Source organism: Branchiostoma belcheri, unplaced genomic scaffold (assembly GCF_001625305.1).
Source record: "Branchiostoma belcheri isolate BF01 breed outbred unplaced genomic scaffold, Haploidv18h27 scaffold290, whole genome shotgun sequence".
Classification (NCBI taxonomy): domain Eukaryota; kingdom Metazoa; phylum Chordata; class Leptocardii; order Amphioxiformes; family Branchiostomatidae; genus Branchiostoma; species Branchiostoma belcheri.
Window position 1 is genome coordinate 13,465 of NW_017803899.1, and position 15,073 is coordinate 28,537.

General features: G+C 41.4%; 2 protein-coding genes across 2 annotated transcripts in view; one reads left to right on the forward strand and one right to left on the reverse strand.

The window, feature by feature from the left end:
• The first annotated feature begins 1,406 nt into the window (after positions 1 to 1,406).
• The window catches only part of LOC109473159 (tudor domain-containing protein 1-like), a 21,872-nt gene continuing 8,205 nt past the window's right edge, over positions 1,407 to 15,073 (forward strand). The window contains exons 1-6 of the mRNA XM_019773045.1: positions 1,407 to 1,465; positions 2,170 to 2,329; positions 3,118 to 3,251; positions 3,694 to 3,880; positions 4,360 to 4,451; positions 4,958 to 5,069. Coding sequence (XP_019628604.1) covers positions 1,407 to 1,465; positions 2,170 to 2,329; positions 3,118 to 3,251; positions 3,694 to 3,880; positions 4,360 to 4,451; positions 4,958 to 5,069 — 744 coding nt within the window. The remainder of the gene's footprint in view (positions 1,466 to 2,169; positions 2,330 to 3,117; positions 3,252 to 3,693; positions 3,881 to 4,359; positions 4,452 to 4,957; positions 5,070 to 15,073) is intronic.
• LOC109473171 (tripartite motif-containing protein 2-like) lies at positions 5,711 to 7,581 on the reverse strand. Its single transcript, XM_019773055.1, has one exon. It carries the CDS (start codon positions 7,541 to 7,543, stop codon positions 5,711 to 5,713), a length of 1,833 nt encoding a protein of 610 aa, XP_019628614.1. The 5' UTR covers positions 7,544 to 7,581.

Sequence of the window (15,073 nt, forward strand, 5' to 3'; positions counted from 1 at the left end):
ACCGGGCCGTACCGTGAAGTACGGCCCGGTCCGGAACCCGTTATCGAACGTTATCGCGGCCCGGGTATGGTATAAACGAACAATATGTACCTGCATATTTCTATTGTCTTCAATTTATTTTAGAATCTCAAAATGCCATAACTTTCTTTTGAAAGAGTTACGGTGTGTCTACACATTGTCAAATGTTGCAGTAACAAATATTTTCTTCTTTGTTGCCTGTAGGGAGAGAGGAAGAACAGTTTTGAGGTTCCTCCCAGGTTCCAACAGAAAGTAGAACAAACTCAGACTGTAGTGAACCATGTGTCTTCTACAGCAGTAACTCTCAACTCTACAGGTCAGGCGTCTCTTGTCAACTTTTCTGCTCTTGGTACATGTTTACTATAATGATCCCTTTTTGTTATGTCATATGCTATCTTTAAAGGTTAGGGAAGTTATAACTGCAAAAATTCTTCTAATACTAGAAAGGTAACATTCGCAAAGCAAATGCACAATGTTTACCTCTGCATATGGTCTGCTCTGTTAATTCTTACTCAAACACATTTATATGTGACAGGAGTCTAAATCCCTCCTGCTATAAAATTGCAACATGATGTAAACCAAAAACACTAATTACCATGGTTACAGACTTCTGGTTCAGGTCATTGACCATATTGGTTTGGAGAAGAAGAAGAAACTGAGCAAAAACAATATGTTTTCCTTCAGTAAACAATAATTCTGTACTCTCCTTCCCTCCAGGCTCTGGTGTAGGCTTGCCGTCCCATAAGAGTCTATTGAACGAGTACTGCCAGAAACTGTCCTACCCTCCGCCCCAGTATGTCACTACACTGGAGTGCGGACAGAACAGGGAGAACCTCTTCATGTGTCAGGTCACTGTCAACAGTCTGGTGCTCAAGTAAGTCTGCAAATATTTCTGATTCCAACATACTTCTTCTTCATTCTTCACATGATTTATTGATATCAGATAGTCACCATTGATACTCCATTAAAGTGGTGGATCAAACATAGTTTAGCTGACATCATGTATCAGTAAAGTCTCGTGTGAATAAGGTCACGTGTCTGTTACTGTAACTCTTGCGAGATCACGTTGTGAAGTGATGGGTCATTTATTATCCCGATGAAGGCAACAATGGTTGTTGAAAATTTGATCTCTGTGTAACCCTTGTGCTGGAATAAAGTTCAAGATATCCATGTTATACCTGGGCCATGATAATATTTGATGCAAGGTTCTGAACCCATCTGAACTTCAGTATCACACAGGGTCTCTGTAATAACCCTTTTTACAATTCAGGATGGTTGATTGGCAATCTAGGATTTGAAAATTGTATTTTGATGGATTTTGCCTTGTCTTTTTCAGATGCACGGAGGGGATGGGAAGTAAAAAGGACGCAGAAAGGACGGCAGCTAAAATGGCGCTGGAACACTTAGGTGTCATCTCACAGGGAGACAAAGGTAGGAGCTTATGCATGTTTGTGTCTTATCTGTATCTAATACCCAGTATAACCATCCTTCAGTGCAACACACCAGATTCTGTATCTGTATAGCCAGTATAACCGCCCTTCGGCGTAACACACCAGATTCTGTATCTGTATAGCCAGTATAACCATCCTTCAGTGCAACACACCAGCTTCTGTATCTGTATAGCCAGTATAACCACCCTTCGGCGTAACACAACGGCTTCACAGGCACGCGGCGCGGCGGCAGCTGGCTATATTACACCGAACGACTTGTTACACCTAACCTTTGAACATCTAACTCTAGACATTGTTTAAAGCTATAATGACAATGCCCCTACTGTACTTGGTGACAGCGAGTTCCACTCTGCGATAGTTCTAGGAAAGAATGAATTTTTGAACACCTCAATCCTTGTTTGATAACTCTGGTACTTGAAGGCATGACTATTTCTTGTTCTCTTCTGAGCAGGCATAAGATACTTAGTAGCTAGGTTGTCACTAACAATGTGACTTCAGTCTATCCTGTCCATACTATCAACTTAAGGAAGTTAAAATTGATCACTTTAGACAGCTGGTCACTATAGACAGGATTCTTACTGCTCAAGTCAGTGTGAAAAATGATTTAAGTTGAGCCATTTCTCTGCTGCCTAACCAAGACGTAAGGCAGTCCTTTTGCAGAAAGCGGTTACTATTCTATATTAAACTGCTTTGTATGTAGACATTACAGTTTGTTTTGTGTTGACACAGATCCAGAGACTAGGAAGCCTTCAGCAGAAGTGACACAGAAAGCTCCACAGAAATCCCAGCCTGCCCCAGTCCCAGCTAAACCTCTGCCCAGGAGTAAAGGGGAGGAGGAACTCGCCAGGATGATCAGACAGGTACAGGAATAACTTTTCTTTGGCCACACTTTGTTAATTTGTTGCTTCTTGATTTAACATTGAAAGATATGTTGGTGAAGGTTAGACATCCAGGTAATAATAAGATGCGCCTAAAACAGTTACTCAAGCATCTGGATATTATTTTGGAAACGGTCAGACATTTCCGGTAGCATCCACTACCTTTCCTCATTGACACTAGGGAATTTGTGCAGAAAGGTATTTTGTACCTGGATTTCTTCATCTAATGTGTAAGATTAGTTCATGGCCGAAAATCTATGGTGAGCTCCCTTCTTGTGTTGGAACAAAGCTTGAACTTTACAACTATGGATTCTACCAACACATATGAGCTTTCATTTGAACTGAAAGTTATATTTACTCCTGTATATCTTCCTTACGAAGTAATGAACTTAAAGTTGAACTGTTCTTCCTGCAGCTTTCTAAGAACCGTCCGAAGGGCAAAAGAGCTAGCTGAAGCATCTGACTCTTTTCAGAGAAATCATCTAGTTACCTGATATATTTTTTACCTGAATTTCTAATCTATATCTTATATGTAAGATTAATTTGTGTATAACTTAAAGTGACAAATATGACGAAAAGGCTAAGGGTCCATTCCTTGAACAAGGATGACGGAGTTAGCCAAAATTCCCCAAAAGTCCCAATTTACTTAGTGTTCAACATAATGTTTACCCTTTTCCTTATAATGAAGTATACCAACACAGATGGCTATGATATACTGTATATCTTTACTACCAAGTACTGACCCTGAACTTGAACTATTCTTCCTGCAGCTGTTTAAGAACCGTCCGAAGGGCATCTGGGCGGCCAGACTGCCAGCTGAGTTCAAGGCCAGGTTCAAGGAGGAGTTCCCCAGCTACGCCAAGGACAAACTCCAGTTCTGGCCGGATATTGTCAGGACTGACAGGTCAGATGGACTTGTTTGTATTATTTGCATTTAGTCAAAGAAAGTAGTAAAAATGAGAATAAGCACAACAAAAGCTTCACTTACTGACATAGCCATGTTTTCTCCTCAGTTATTTGTTTTTTTCTTGTTCTCTTGCTACATGTTTATTTGATTTTGAGAATGCCAAACAACCAAGGAAAAACATTGTATTTTATGGCTTGCATCTCAACGTTTGTACAATCCTGAGTAAAGAGACTCTTTTTACACGACCAAGTCTTTTATTCAGCCGACATTTTGGTGACCGTCTGTCACCTCCCTCAGGGTAATTCTGACTGGTTCACATTGCACTGCAGCACAGGTGACACTGCTATAGATTCATTCCCAGAAGAGTCTCTTTACTCAGTGACATAAGAACCTGATGAAACTATAATAATTCACGGATGTGTATGATCTTTCCCTACAGTTCCAATGGTCCAATCATCTACTTCCCGGTACAAGAGCCAGCAGAAGACACACCAACGAGACAAGATCCCCCCAAACCCACACAGAACTCAAACGGGGACCACCAACCCAACCAGTTTCTCACAAAGATGATGAACAAGTTCCAGCACACAAAGACCATGAGTATTACCATTCAGGGACATGGCAAGGTACAGTCTATTGTGAAATAATTTTTGTAGCAACTGTACTTGTACTTCATTATAGGAACTGTACATTTACAATGTTAGTGTTCTTAACAACAGGCTAACCTAGATGCATAGAATTCGAGGCCTTGCATTGAGTAACACCGTATATAGAGGGTTCAAACTTACCAAAGATGAGCAGAACAGTTTTTGTAGAATGCATTTATTTGATCTGTCTATTTAGATTTGCCGCATTCGTGGAAGGGTTGACATAACAGGTGACTATTATCTCTTAAAGATGTCAAACCTGAGACTAGACTGTAAGGTTTGAACCACTCCCAGTTGGAAGGACATTACTCTGCATTGATACGAGTGGGAACAATGTATACGTTATATCTTGACAAAAAACTACATGGCCATGTTAGTAAATGTTTACACAAATTTCCTAAGATTTTAAGTTAGAATGAAGGACCCATTTCGTTTCTCTTTATTTGAATTTTCTCCAGGAAGAAGAAGAAGAAGAGGAACCCGAACAGCAGAGTTCCCTGAAGTCTGTAGTAAATGTGGTCATCCGGCCTGCTGAACTGCCTGCTGTAGGGTAAGACTTGCTCGTCTACAGAACATACTGCGCCTGCGCGAAACCTGTAATGTATTGCGCACAGCACTTCGGCAGAACATCTCATAGAAGGTTGTATTTGCGCATGCATCGTTAACATCCCGTCTGTAGTTTCAAAATGTTATGTTGGAAAAGATGCAAGCTGCAACAGGCAAAATTCTGCAGGTGCAGTACGTTCTAGCAACGTGGTTGTGTAAGACTTCATCACGGGACGGAAGTAGCGTTATGGCTTTGCTTGTGTGTTTCTTTGTGTGCATGTCTGTGCTTTGTTACTGTCACAAAGCTATTTAGGTAAATGGGTGAAGTGTTGTAGTTTAAGATTTAGCATTAGGCAATAAGAAAGTAGGGCTCTATCTTGTTTCTATGTCTCTCAGACAATCAGTTTGATTCTAGCTGTTCAATAAATTTCCTGGTTTTACATTGGGATTTTACCTTCCTATTGTCATGTTGAAAATACAGCGTTTGAGTTCTCATGTTTCCTTTTTCAGGACAAAGCTGCAAGTGTTTGTGTCCCACTTCGAGAGTCCGGACTGTTTCTATGTCCACCCTAAAGACTGTGTTGTGGACAACATACAGAGGATCATGACTGAACTATACAAGGTAAGGCAACAATAACCTATGTTCTTGTTTTGTTTTGTTGGACAATTCTTTGTAAATTTTTCACTTAGCAAATCTGGCAAAAGAGAAGATTTGTATGATCTGTGTGATATTTTTTTATATTTTCAATGAATTTCATATATTACATGTACTATCATGAAAGTTCGTCTGTGTTGGTACATGTTTTAAGTTCAAACTTTAGATCCAATACTGTAACAATTATTGAATTAAATTTTTCTCACCTAGAGTTTCTCACCTAGAATTTTTCTCACCTAGCTACGCCCCCAGGAGGGGCATGCGGAGCTGAGTGAGTGAGTGAGAGTTTTTGAGAAAAAACAAACTAGTACACATTCCCTGTGTTGGGTTTGAGACTAAGATTATCAAACAACTTGTATCTCCTAAACAAGTCACTAGAGGGAGGGAAACAACATGTACACTCAAAGTATACACTCTCATTCTAGTACTTTTGAATCCCTTGTGTTAGGTTCCCAATTTTTTACTTTATTGTTAACCTAATTTTTGTTACACCATTGATACCACCAGTTAGTTATTTCTATATTGTCATGGCAACAGATCCTGTAATTAACATATTGTCAACAAATTTTGTCTAGTTTTTTTTTGCTTAGCTTTAGTACAACTTAGGTTCAGAAGTTGTGAAGTATGGAGACTTTGTTGGTCCAACTAGTCACTACCAGCTGTCCCTGTGTTGCCATGGCAACAGCCCATGGCTCAGGCATGTCTGTAGCGATGTGTTTGAGGAATTTTCCTGTCTTGTCAAACATCTCCACACGGCTGTTGTCCATGTCTGCCACGATGATGTTCCCTGCCCTGTCTGTACAGATGCCTTCGGGATAGTCCAGCTGACCTTCACCACTTCCCCAACCTCCAAACTTGAACAGAAACTGTCCGTCCTCTTTGTACACAAAGACACAGTGATTGCGCCTGTCTGACACAAGAATGTTCCCTTCCCCGTCCACAGTGATGTACCGTGGCCACTCCATCCCCTGCTGCTGACCCACAGTTCTCACAAGTGTTCCATCTGGCCTGAACACCAAAACTTCACCATGTGGGTTGTCACTGTCTCCTGTGGTTTGTGTGGTGAGGATGTGGTTCCTCCTGGTGTCCACAGCAACTTCTCTCATCCACCCTGTCTTCTGTAGGTCAAACTTCCTCAGCACCCTGCCCTGTTTGTTGTACTGCACAGCAAAGTCAGCAGAGTCTGTCCTCCCCACCACCCACAGGTTCCCTGTCCTCCCCACCACCCACAGGTTCCCCTCCCCGTCCATTGCTACATCTTGGGGGTACATCTCCTGTTCACCTGACACGACTGTTGGGAACTGTCGGACAAACGTTCCCTGCAGGGTGAAGATTTGGATTCTCTGGTTCCCCCTGTCTGCTACAAAAATCTCCCCTTCATCTGACACTGTAACGCCAAATGGACCATTGAACTGTCCTGGTCCTGATCCCCCTCCACCAAATGTCACCTTCTGACGCTCCCCTTGTCTTTGGTTACCATGGTGATGACCTGTGCCCCTTGCTGCAGGTGCTGCTGGGATAGGTGCAGATGGGAAAGACTGGACCGTCACATGTCCCAATACTGGCACGGGGGTGTCTGTGGGCTGAAAGACAGCAGGCTGGGTTTGTACAGGAGTTGGTGCTGCTTTTCCTCTGTACTTTCCTACCGCCTCTGTCAGAGCGGTTTGCTGACTGAGAAACTTGACCCCTCCCTGCTGCAGTTCTTGTTCTGCTCGATCACAGGCAGCAGACAGTTCATTGACATCTGCTGACACTCGGTCCCTTTCAGTCTGTATTCTGTCCAAGTTTTTTGTGTGATTTTCTCCTGACTCAGACAAAAGTTGATCTTTTCTGTCTGTGAGTTTCTGTACCATTTGGTTGTAAGCCTGAATGATGCTGTTTTCTCTCTGCTGTTTCTGTTCATTCAGGGTTTTCTCTGTCTCTTTGAGACTGCACATGAAACTATTAAAACTTTCCAGAATGTTCCTCCCCTCATGGATCAAGGCCTGGACTGTAGATCTCCTTTCCTGTGCAGCTTTTTTGAGGCCTGTGGTCGGATGTCCATCATGGCTTTCTTCACAACACTCACTACAAACTGGCAAGTTACACTGTTTACAGTAGAGCTTGACTTCCTCTGAGGGGTGAAAACTGCACCTGTTTCCAGACTGGGGTTGCTTCTCTGTTTCCTCTAGCAGGGTTTCTTGTTTCCGGACTTTCTCACACATATTTGCGGCCATGAGATTGTCTGGCAAACCTGCGACCCCCTGGGGTGGCAGCCTGACCTGACAACGACAGATTGGGCACTGGAAGGGTGTCCGAACCTCTGCATGGTCCCTCAGACAGTCCTGACAGAAGGTGTGCTGACAGGGCAGCACCTTGGGCCTGGTGAACAGCTCCAGGCAGATGCTGCAGGACAGTTCTTCATGAACTTCTCTCTTCAAACTTGACGGTGCAGAGCCCATGATTTTGCTTCCTGCTTACGTGGCAGTCACATTCCAACACAAACCCAGATTACAGTACTAGCTAGACTAAGTGATGTTTGTTTTAGTCAACCCCAACAGTTCAAAGGTTCAAAAACTGCTCAGCTGCTTTTGGCATGTTTATTTGTATCAAGAAAATATTATGAAATCTTTAACTAGTGCCAAAATACAAATTTGGAGATAGGACTGGTTTATGTTACCTTTAATTCAATTTTCTAAATATTTAACTACAGCTGTACAGGAAATGTCCATTCACATGTTGTGATTGTTGGTATAATCTAATCATTAATCATTAACACAGTTAAGCTAATAGGATATCGGCCCTGATGTAAATAGCCTATCTGACTTTAGTTTAGTTTAATCCTGTGAATCAGGTTAGTCCTTTTAGTTTATATCAGAGAAAAAACAAGACTTTTGAAAAAAGTTTATCTCGGCCGCTGCCCATGGCAGTGTCCCGGTGAGTTTATTTGTAATGAGTGTAAGAGCACAGTCTGCACGGTGGCAATGATTGGTCTGCACGATGGCAGGGTTTGGTATGCACGATGGCAGGGTTTGGTCTGCACGGTGGCAATGATTGGTCTGCACGATGGCAGGGTTTGGTCTGCACGATGGCAGGGTTTGGTCTGCACGGTGGCAGGGTTTGGTCTGCACGATGGCAGGGTTTGGTCTGCACGATGGCAGAGTTTGGTCTGCACGGTGGCAGGGTTTGGTCTGCACGATGGCAGGGTTTGGTATGCACGGTGGCAATGATTGGTCTGCACGATGGCAGGGTTTGGTCTGCACGATGGCAGAGTTTGGTCTGCACGGTGGCAGGGTTTGGTCTGCACGGTGGCAATGATTGGTCTGCACGATGGCAGGGTTTGGTCTGCACGATGGCAGGGTTTGGTCTGCACGATGGCAGAGTTTGGTCTGCACGATGGCAGGGTTTGGTCTGCACGATGGCAGGGTTTGGTCTGCACGATGGCAGAGTTTGGTCTGCACGATGGCAGTGGTTACAATGTGTGCAAGAGCACAGTGCACGATAGCAGTGGTTACAAAGAGTGCAAGAGTACACTGTACTGGCAGTGGTTTTATTGATAATAAGTGCAATTATGTATATATAGTTTGGCTTCAATATGGCTCTGGTATGTCTGGTGTAGAACAGGGCAATCCAAGACACATCTGGAAGAGAAGAAAAATAATTTCTTGATCAGTATAGCATCCAATTGAACATGCATATTGAATACTTCTTGCTATTAGCACATGGCAAGTCTTCAAAATTTTTCAAACATAGAGATTCATTTATGCTATTTGGTGGGAAAATTTACCTTATACAATTGCAAATTAGCTTCGAAATCTGGAAAATTTAGATTGTTTGAAAGCACTGAGTTATTCGTTCAATACAGTAGCTAATGGAAACCCAGTTTAATACGAAAATCAAGTGGAGTGTATATAGAACGTGCATGCCCCCCCCCCCCGCACTGAAAGTTACAATTTCTCAGAAATAATGGAACGAATCAAACTAAATACAATACGACAGGGACACTGCAGAGAAGACATTAAAAATTGACGAGCACCTCCTGGCATTAAAGCAAGAAACTTAGCCTGCCATGCACTAACATATTGTAAGGTTGTACGAAAATATTCATAAATTTTTACGGGGGGGAGGGGGGCGATAACGTAACTCTGTTTAAATCTGTTCAACAGCACGAATAAAACACAATGTAATTGATTGCCCTTGCCCGTAGTATCTTTAGCTCTATTTTTATCCTATGGCTCTATGCCTAATACCCTTATAATTCCTGATATTTTGCTATTTTTACTAAGAATGCCCTTACCAGCCTCATGCGTTACATCCGGGGTCTGCGATATGGGAAATTCCATTCAGGCCACTAATCAAAAGCGACATCTTGCGACCGAGGAATATAGTGCACTTCCATAACATGTCTCAAGGTACTAGTAATATTAAAACGTAATTTTTTAACTTGGTTTATTGGTGCAATTGCAGCAGTTATTACCAAATCTTTATAACATTTAATGCATACTATGTGTGTGCATGCCTTACCTGTCGTTTTACATGGTTCCGTAAAGCCCATGGGATTTATTCACCAATCAAAAGCGACATCTTGCGACTTAGGCAAATATGCAAGCTAATGAACATAATTTATGTCATTGATTTATTGGTCCAATTACAGCAGCTATTAGCGAAATTCTAGAACATTAAATGCATACTATGATATAAAACAATGGTTTTGTGGTAAACAGCATTTCCTCTTTTTTAGCAACTTCGTTGTATAAGAATAACAACACTATCATCCGGTAGGTCGACACCACAAAGTAAAGTATACATGCAGAGTAATTGGTTTCATTGGTTTTCACGGTCGAAATCAAGATTTATCCAGTCATCCAAGGTACCTATTTTTGAGCACAATACCTCGGCCGCTCAGGCGGCCGAGATAAAAATTGTAAGTTGTAACTGTATTTTGATAAGGGGTTAAAGAGGCCATCTACATCAGGGCATGCGCACTACAATCACGGCTTATCAGGGACAGCGGACTTTCCACAACCTATGATCTCCTGCTCATGGAGTCACGTGTGTTATCTGCGTGACGTCACGGAAGCGGTGGATTGCTCATTCCTTGACAAAGACTGGAGTTGTACGTGTCATTAAAAAATTTGGGTACCAGGGAAATTGCAGTTTAAACGTGTTTCATAATGACTTGTACCAACGCAGATGAACTTTCATGTTGTGCTGCTCAGTACACACACACACACACACACACACACACCTTACACACACCTTACACACACGTTACACACACACACATGCTACAGACTAGGGGTGGGTACCGGTTCAGTCGGACCGGTTTGGACCGGAACAACATTCAAGAACCGAGTCCAAAAAACCGAAACGTGAAAACCGGATGACCGGACCTGATGTACATTTCTGTAGATTGTACACACAATGCACACATCTTTAGATAATCTGGCCATGGCAGGTAAAAAAAACAACCCTGAATCATACTAGATTAGCCTAAATCCATGTTTATGCGTTCAAGACAAGAAAAAAATTGTTTCCCGGTATTAATCTCTTGAAACACAGCGCTGAATATTGACGCAAAAATATTTCGTGCACGGCGAGCCCTCCCCCATTGTTCAGACTGTGACGCAATCCCGCGTCACGTGTCGGCATTTCGCATCTCTGATTGGTTGTTGCGCCCGCTGCTGGCAGCGTAAGCGGCAGACTTGAGCGAGCCGACGCGCGTGTAAACAACTTTTCTTTGTTCGATATCGGCGCTAAAATGCTATTTTCCACAACCACACATCGATATTCTAGTGAAGAAATGCATAGTTTCAAGAATCTTTGGGGAAAATATATGCTTCTATGCGGATTTTTAGCGTTTTCGACGTGATTTTGTCGTCACTTTAACCCGGAAGTGTGGACTAAATTTTTAGCGTATTTTACCCTGCGTTTTACCAATCAAAACAATAAACAACCCCCGCTAAGAGAACCCTGTAACATTTTAGATCGCAGCAATTAAGTATTTGATCAAATTATTTGTGGATGTGCTGGCATTTCAGCCGTATTATTCATCGGGAAAAGCGGCCTCATGCACGGCCGTGTCGTGTACACCAAGAAATTATGTCTCGCTTGCCAAAATACGTTATACTACTGTACAACCTAGAACGGGACCTTTTCGTCGGAGGCGTTTACTTCTCTCCTGAATATTCAACAACTTTCGAAACAAACAACAATCAGCTCTTTGAAATTTTACATGACGATATTAGTAGATTATCCAACCAAGGAAATATTATGCTGCTAGGCGACCTAAACGCTAGAACAGCTTCTTTACAAGAGATCATAATCCAAGACGATTGTCTCAACCACAATCTGATAGACTTCAAAAACGATATCCGACACAGGGCGAGTTGTGACAACGGTGTTAACAAATATGGCAACCAACTTATAGAGCTCTGTTCAGCAGCTGACCTCACTATCGTAAACGGCCGAGTGCCAGGAGATTCAACTGGAAAGCTCACTTGCCACAAATACAACGGCTCAAGTTTAGTTGACTACTGTATTGTTAGTTCGGAGCTCATCACAAAAGTCCAGTATTTTAAAGTAAACGACATTTCTATTTTTTCTGATCACTGTTTAATAGAATGCTCAATCTCAACCAACTATTCTCCATATAAAAGACAAGCTAAAGCCCCAAGTCATCCATTACCAAAAAAGTATATTTGGGATGAAAACTCCAAAACCAAATTCATAGCGACTTTACAAGACCCTGCGATATTGCAGAATTTGCGAAACTTTACCAGTAAGTCCTTCTGTTCTGCAGACTCAGCGGTGAAGGAATTTACTGATATAATCACTGAGGTAGCCGATAAATCTCTCCGCAAAATTGTCCATAACAATAGCAAGAGAAGGAAAAAGAATAAGACAAACAAACCTTGGTTCAACCCCTCATGCGCCTCTCTCAAACACAAAGTTAAGCAGTTAGCCGCCCAGTTTTCTAAGTATCCATGGAAGCTTGATGTTCGCCACGCATATTATTGCAATCTGAAGTTATATAAAAAGAAAATCAAAACAGAAAAGACTTTTCAAAGAAAACAATGGAACAATCTTAGAAAACTTAGCAAGGAAAATCCGCAAAAATTCTGGAGGGAAATTAGATTACAAAAACAGGAGGACAGTGATAAACAGAGGGAAGATAATGCTATAAATCCTGAAGAGTGGAGGACTCACTTCAAAACTTTAAATGATATTGTAGATAATGATAAGCCAAATAAAGACTTTATTGAACATGCAGGTCAAGAATGGCCTAACATACATACAAATAGTATAACATCGAATGCAGGCTATAAGAAATGCATAAACGACATCCTTAACACTATTGAAAACACAGCAGAAGACCCATTGGACTTTGTTATCTCAGAAGGAGAAATTTTAGAAGGTCTTCGCAACCTAAAAGCTAATAAATCATGTGGCACTGATTCAATTATAAATGAAATGTTAAAACATGGCGATAAACAACTCCTACAACCGTTAAAGAAACTTTTAAACACTACCCTTCAATCAGGAAACTTTCCCCGTCAGTGGAGTCAGAGCATCTTAGTTCCGATATTTAAAAGTGGTAACCCAACCAATCCGTCCAATTATAGAGGGATTGCCATCTCTAGCTGCGTCGGTAAATTGTTTACATTCGTGCTTAATAAACGACTTCAACGATTTCTGGAAGAGAACAACATATTATCTCCATTTCAGTCTGGCTTTTGCCCAAACTTCCGCACAAGTGACAATGTCTTTGTGCTCAAAACTCTAATTGATCAACAAATATCCAATCCGGGGGGGAAATTGTATGCATGTTTTGTTGACTTCAAGAAAGCCTTCGATTCTGTATGGCGAAATGGGTTATTTTACAAGTTGTTATCATCGGGTATAGGGGGGAATTTCTATAAAATCATACAAACAATGTACTCAAACATAGAATACTGCGTTAAAACATCAAACGGTCTGTCAACATACTTCAAGTCCACATGCGGCGTTCGACAAGGGTGCAATTTAAGCCCGCTTCTTTTTAATTTATACGTTAACGACCTTCCATGCTTACTAAATTCACCACTTTGCGACCCTGTATTTTAAAGGACACTCCCATCAACAGCCTTTTCTGGGCAGATGATCTCGTGCTCTTATCTAAATCAGAAAATGGCCTTAAAGAATGTTTAAAAAGATTAGATAACTTTTGCTCAACATGGCAACTGACGATCAATAGAGATAAACCAAATAATGATCTTCTCAAAAATGGACAAACAAATAAAAATCGGCGCTCTCCTTTCCAGTCACAGGGCCATGTAATAGATATTACATCCTCCTACACATATCTAGGAGTAGACATAACCCCATCAGGAACGTTTAAACGAGCCAATAAACAACTCAGAACTAAAGCCCTCCGAGCCTCCTTCAAACTTAAGTCATTTCTATCAACAAATCACAACCCATCCATCTCTCTTGCATTAGACCTGTTTGATACTATAGTAAAACCAATCCTACTCTACTGTGGAGAAGTTTTAGGCCCAAATATACAATGTAGGGACCTGATCATGAAAGGAATAGAAGAATCTCCAAACGAAAATATACGAAATATATTATCTAACATTTTATCCCCAATACTAGGACCACAAGTAAATATTCTCAAAACAAATCGTATCGGAAAGAAATCTGAACCTCATTCTAGCCGCCCTATACTCGTCCGTTTAAAAAAATACAGTGACAAACTAAACATTGTACATAACTCGGAAACATTAAGAAACCAAAATGTATATATAGAGCAACCTACACTGTCATACGAAAACCCTGACCTAGAACAAGTTCTCTTGAATTTCTACAAAATAATTCTCCGTGTCCCTAGAAGCTCCGTCACCGCCGCCGTAAGGGGAGAACTAGGAGCGTTTCCGTTATATATTGACACCCAAACTCAGCTCATCAAATACTGGCTCAGACTGCACCACCTGCCTAATGATAGAATTGTTAAAAAAGCCTATGATATCGCTGTAGAACAAGAACAGGACTGGGTAATACATATACAAGATATGCTATGTAGACACGGTTTCCAAAATATTTGGCTAAACCCAACAGTTGACGCCAAGCATTTTGGAAAGGTGTTCAAACAACGACTGCAAGACACGTTTGTTTCTGGCTGGAGGCAAAACATAAGAAATTACAGTAAACTACAAACCTATATTAAATTCAAAACCGACTTCACTTTTGAGAAGTACCTCTCATCAATCCAAAACAAATCTTTTGTTGCTAACATAACCAAACTGCGAATCAGTGCACATTGTTTAGAAATAGAAAAAGGTCGTCATAAGAATGTACCAGCCACTCAGAGACGCTGTCCTACATGTAAACACAATGTTGAAGACGAATTTCACTTCTTATTATTTTGTCCCACGTACACTGAAGAAAGGCTGACACTTATGAACATGATCTCACGTAACTCAAACCTTACTTTACCTAGAACAAGCTCAGATACTTTTAATTTACTTATGTCATGTCCTGAACCAATATCCTTATATATAGGCCAATTCATATCTTCCGCTCTCCAGAAAAGAAACCATATCATCTCTGACACTTCGAATGGATGTTAATACTGTATCCATGTCCCATATATATTGTGTAACTCATAGTACACAATTACAGCGTAGCGTCTAGAGTTAGTCATTTAGAAGTAGATTTTAGTATTGTTATTCTTGTCTATACTTGCCATACATTGTACCTGTTGCAACTGTTGCGCAATAAAGATTGATTTGATTATAATCAGGTCCGGTTTCAGGTCCGGACCTGGACCTGATCCTCTGAACCTGATCCGGACCTGGACCTGAATTTTCTATACCGGTACCCACCCCTACTACAGACTGAAGACATGATAAATTATAGTAAGTAACTGTTGTTATGTCCCAGGACTGTTGTGTCCCCCCCACCCAGCTTCAGCCCTGGTACCTGTTGTGCAGCTCAGTACACCCCCCCCC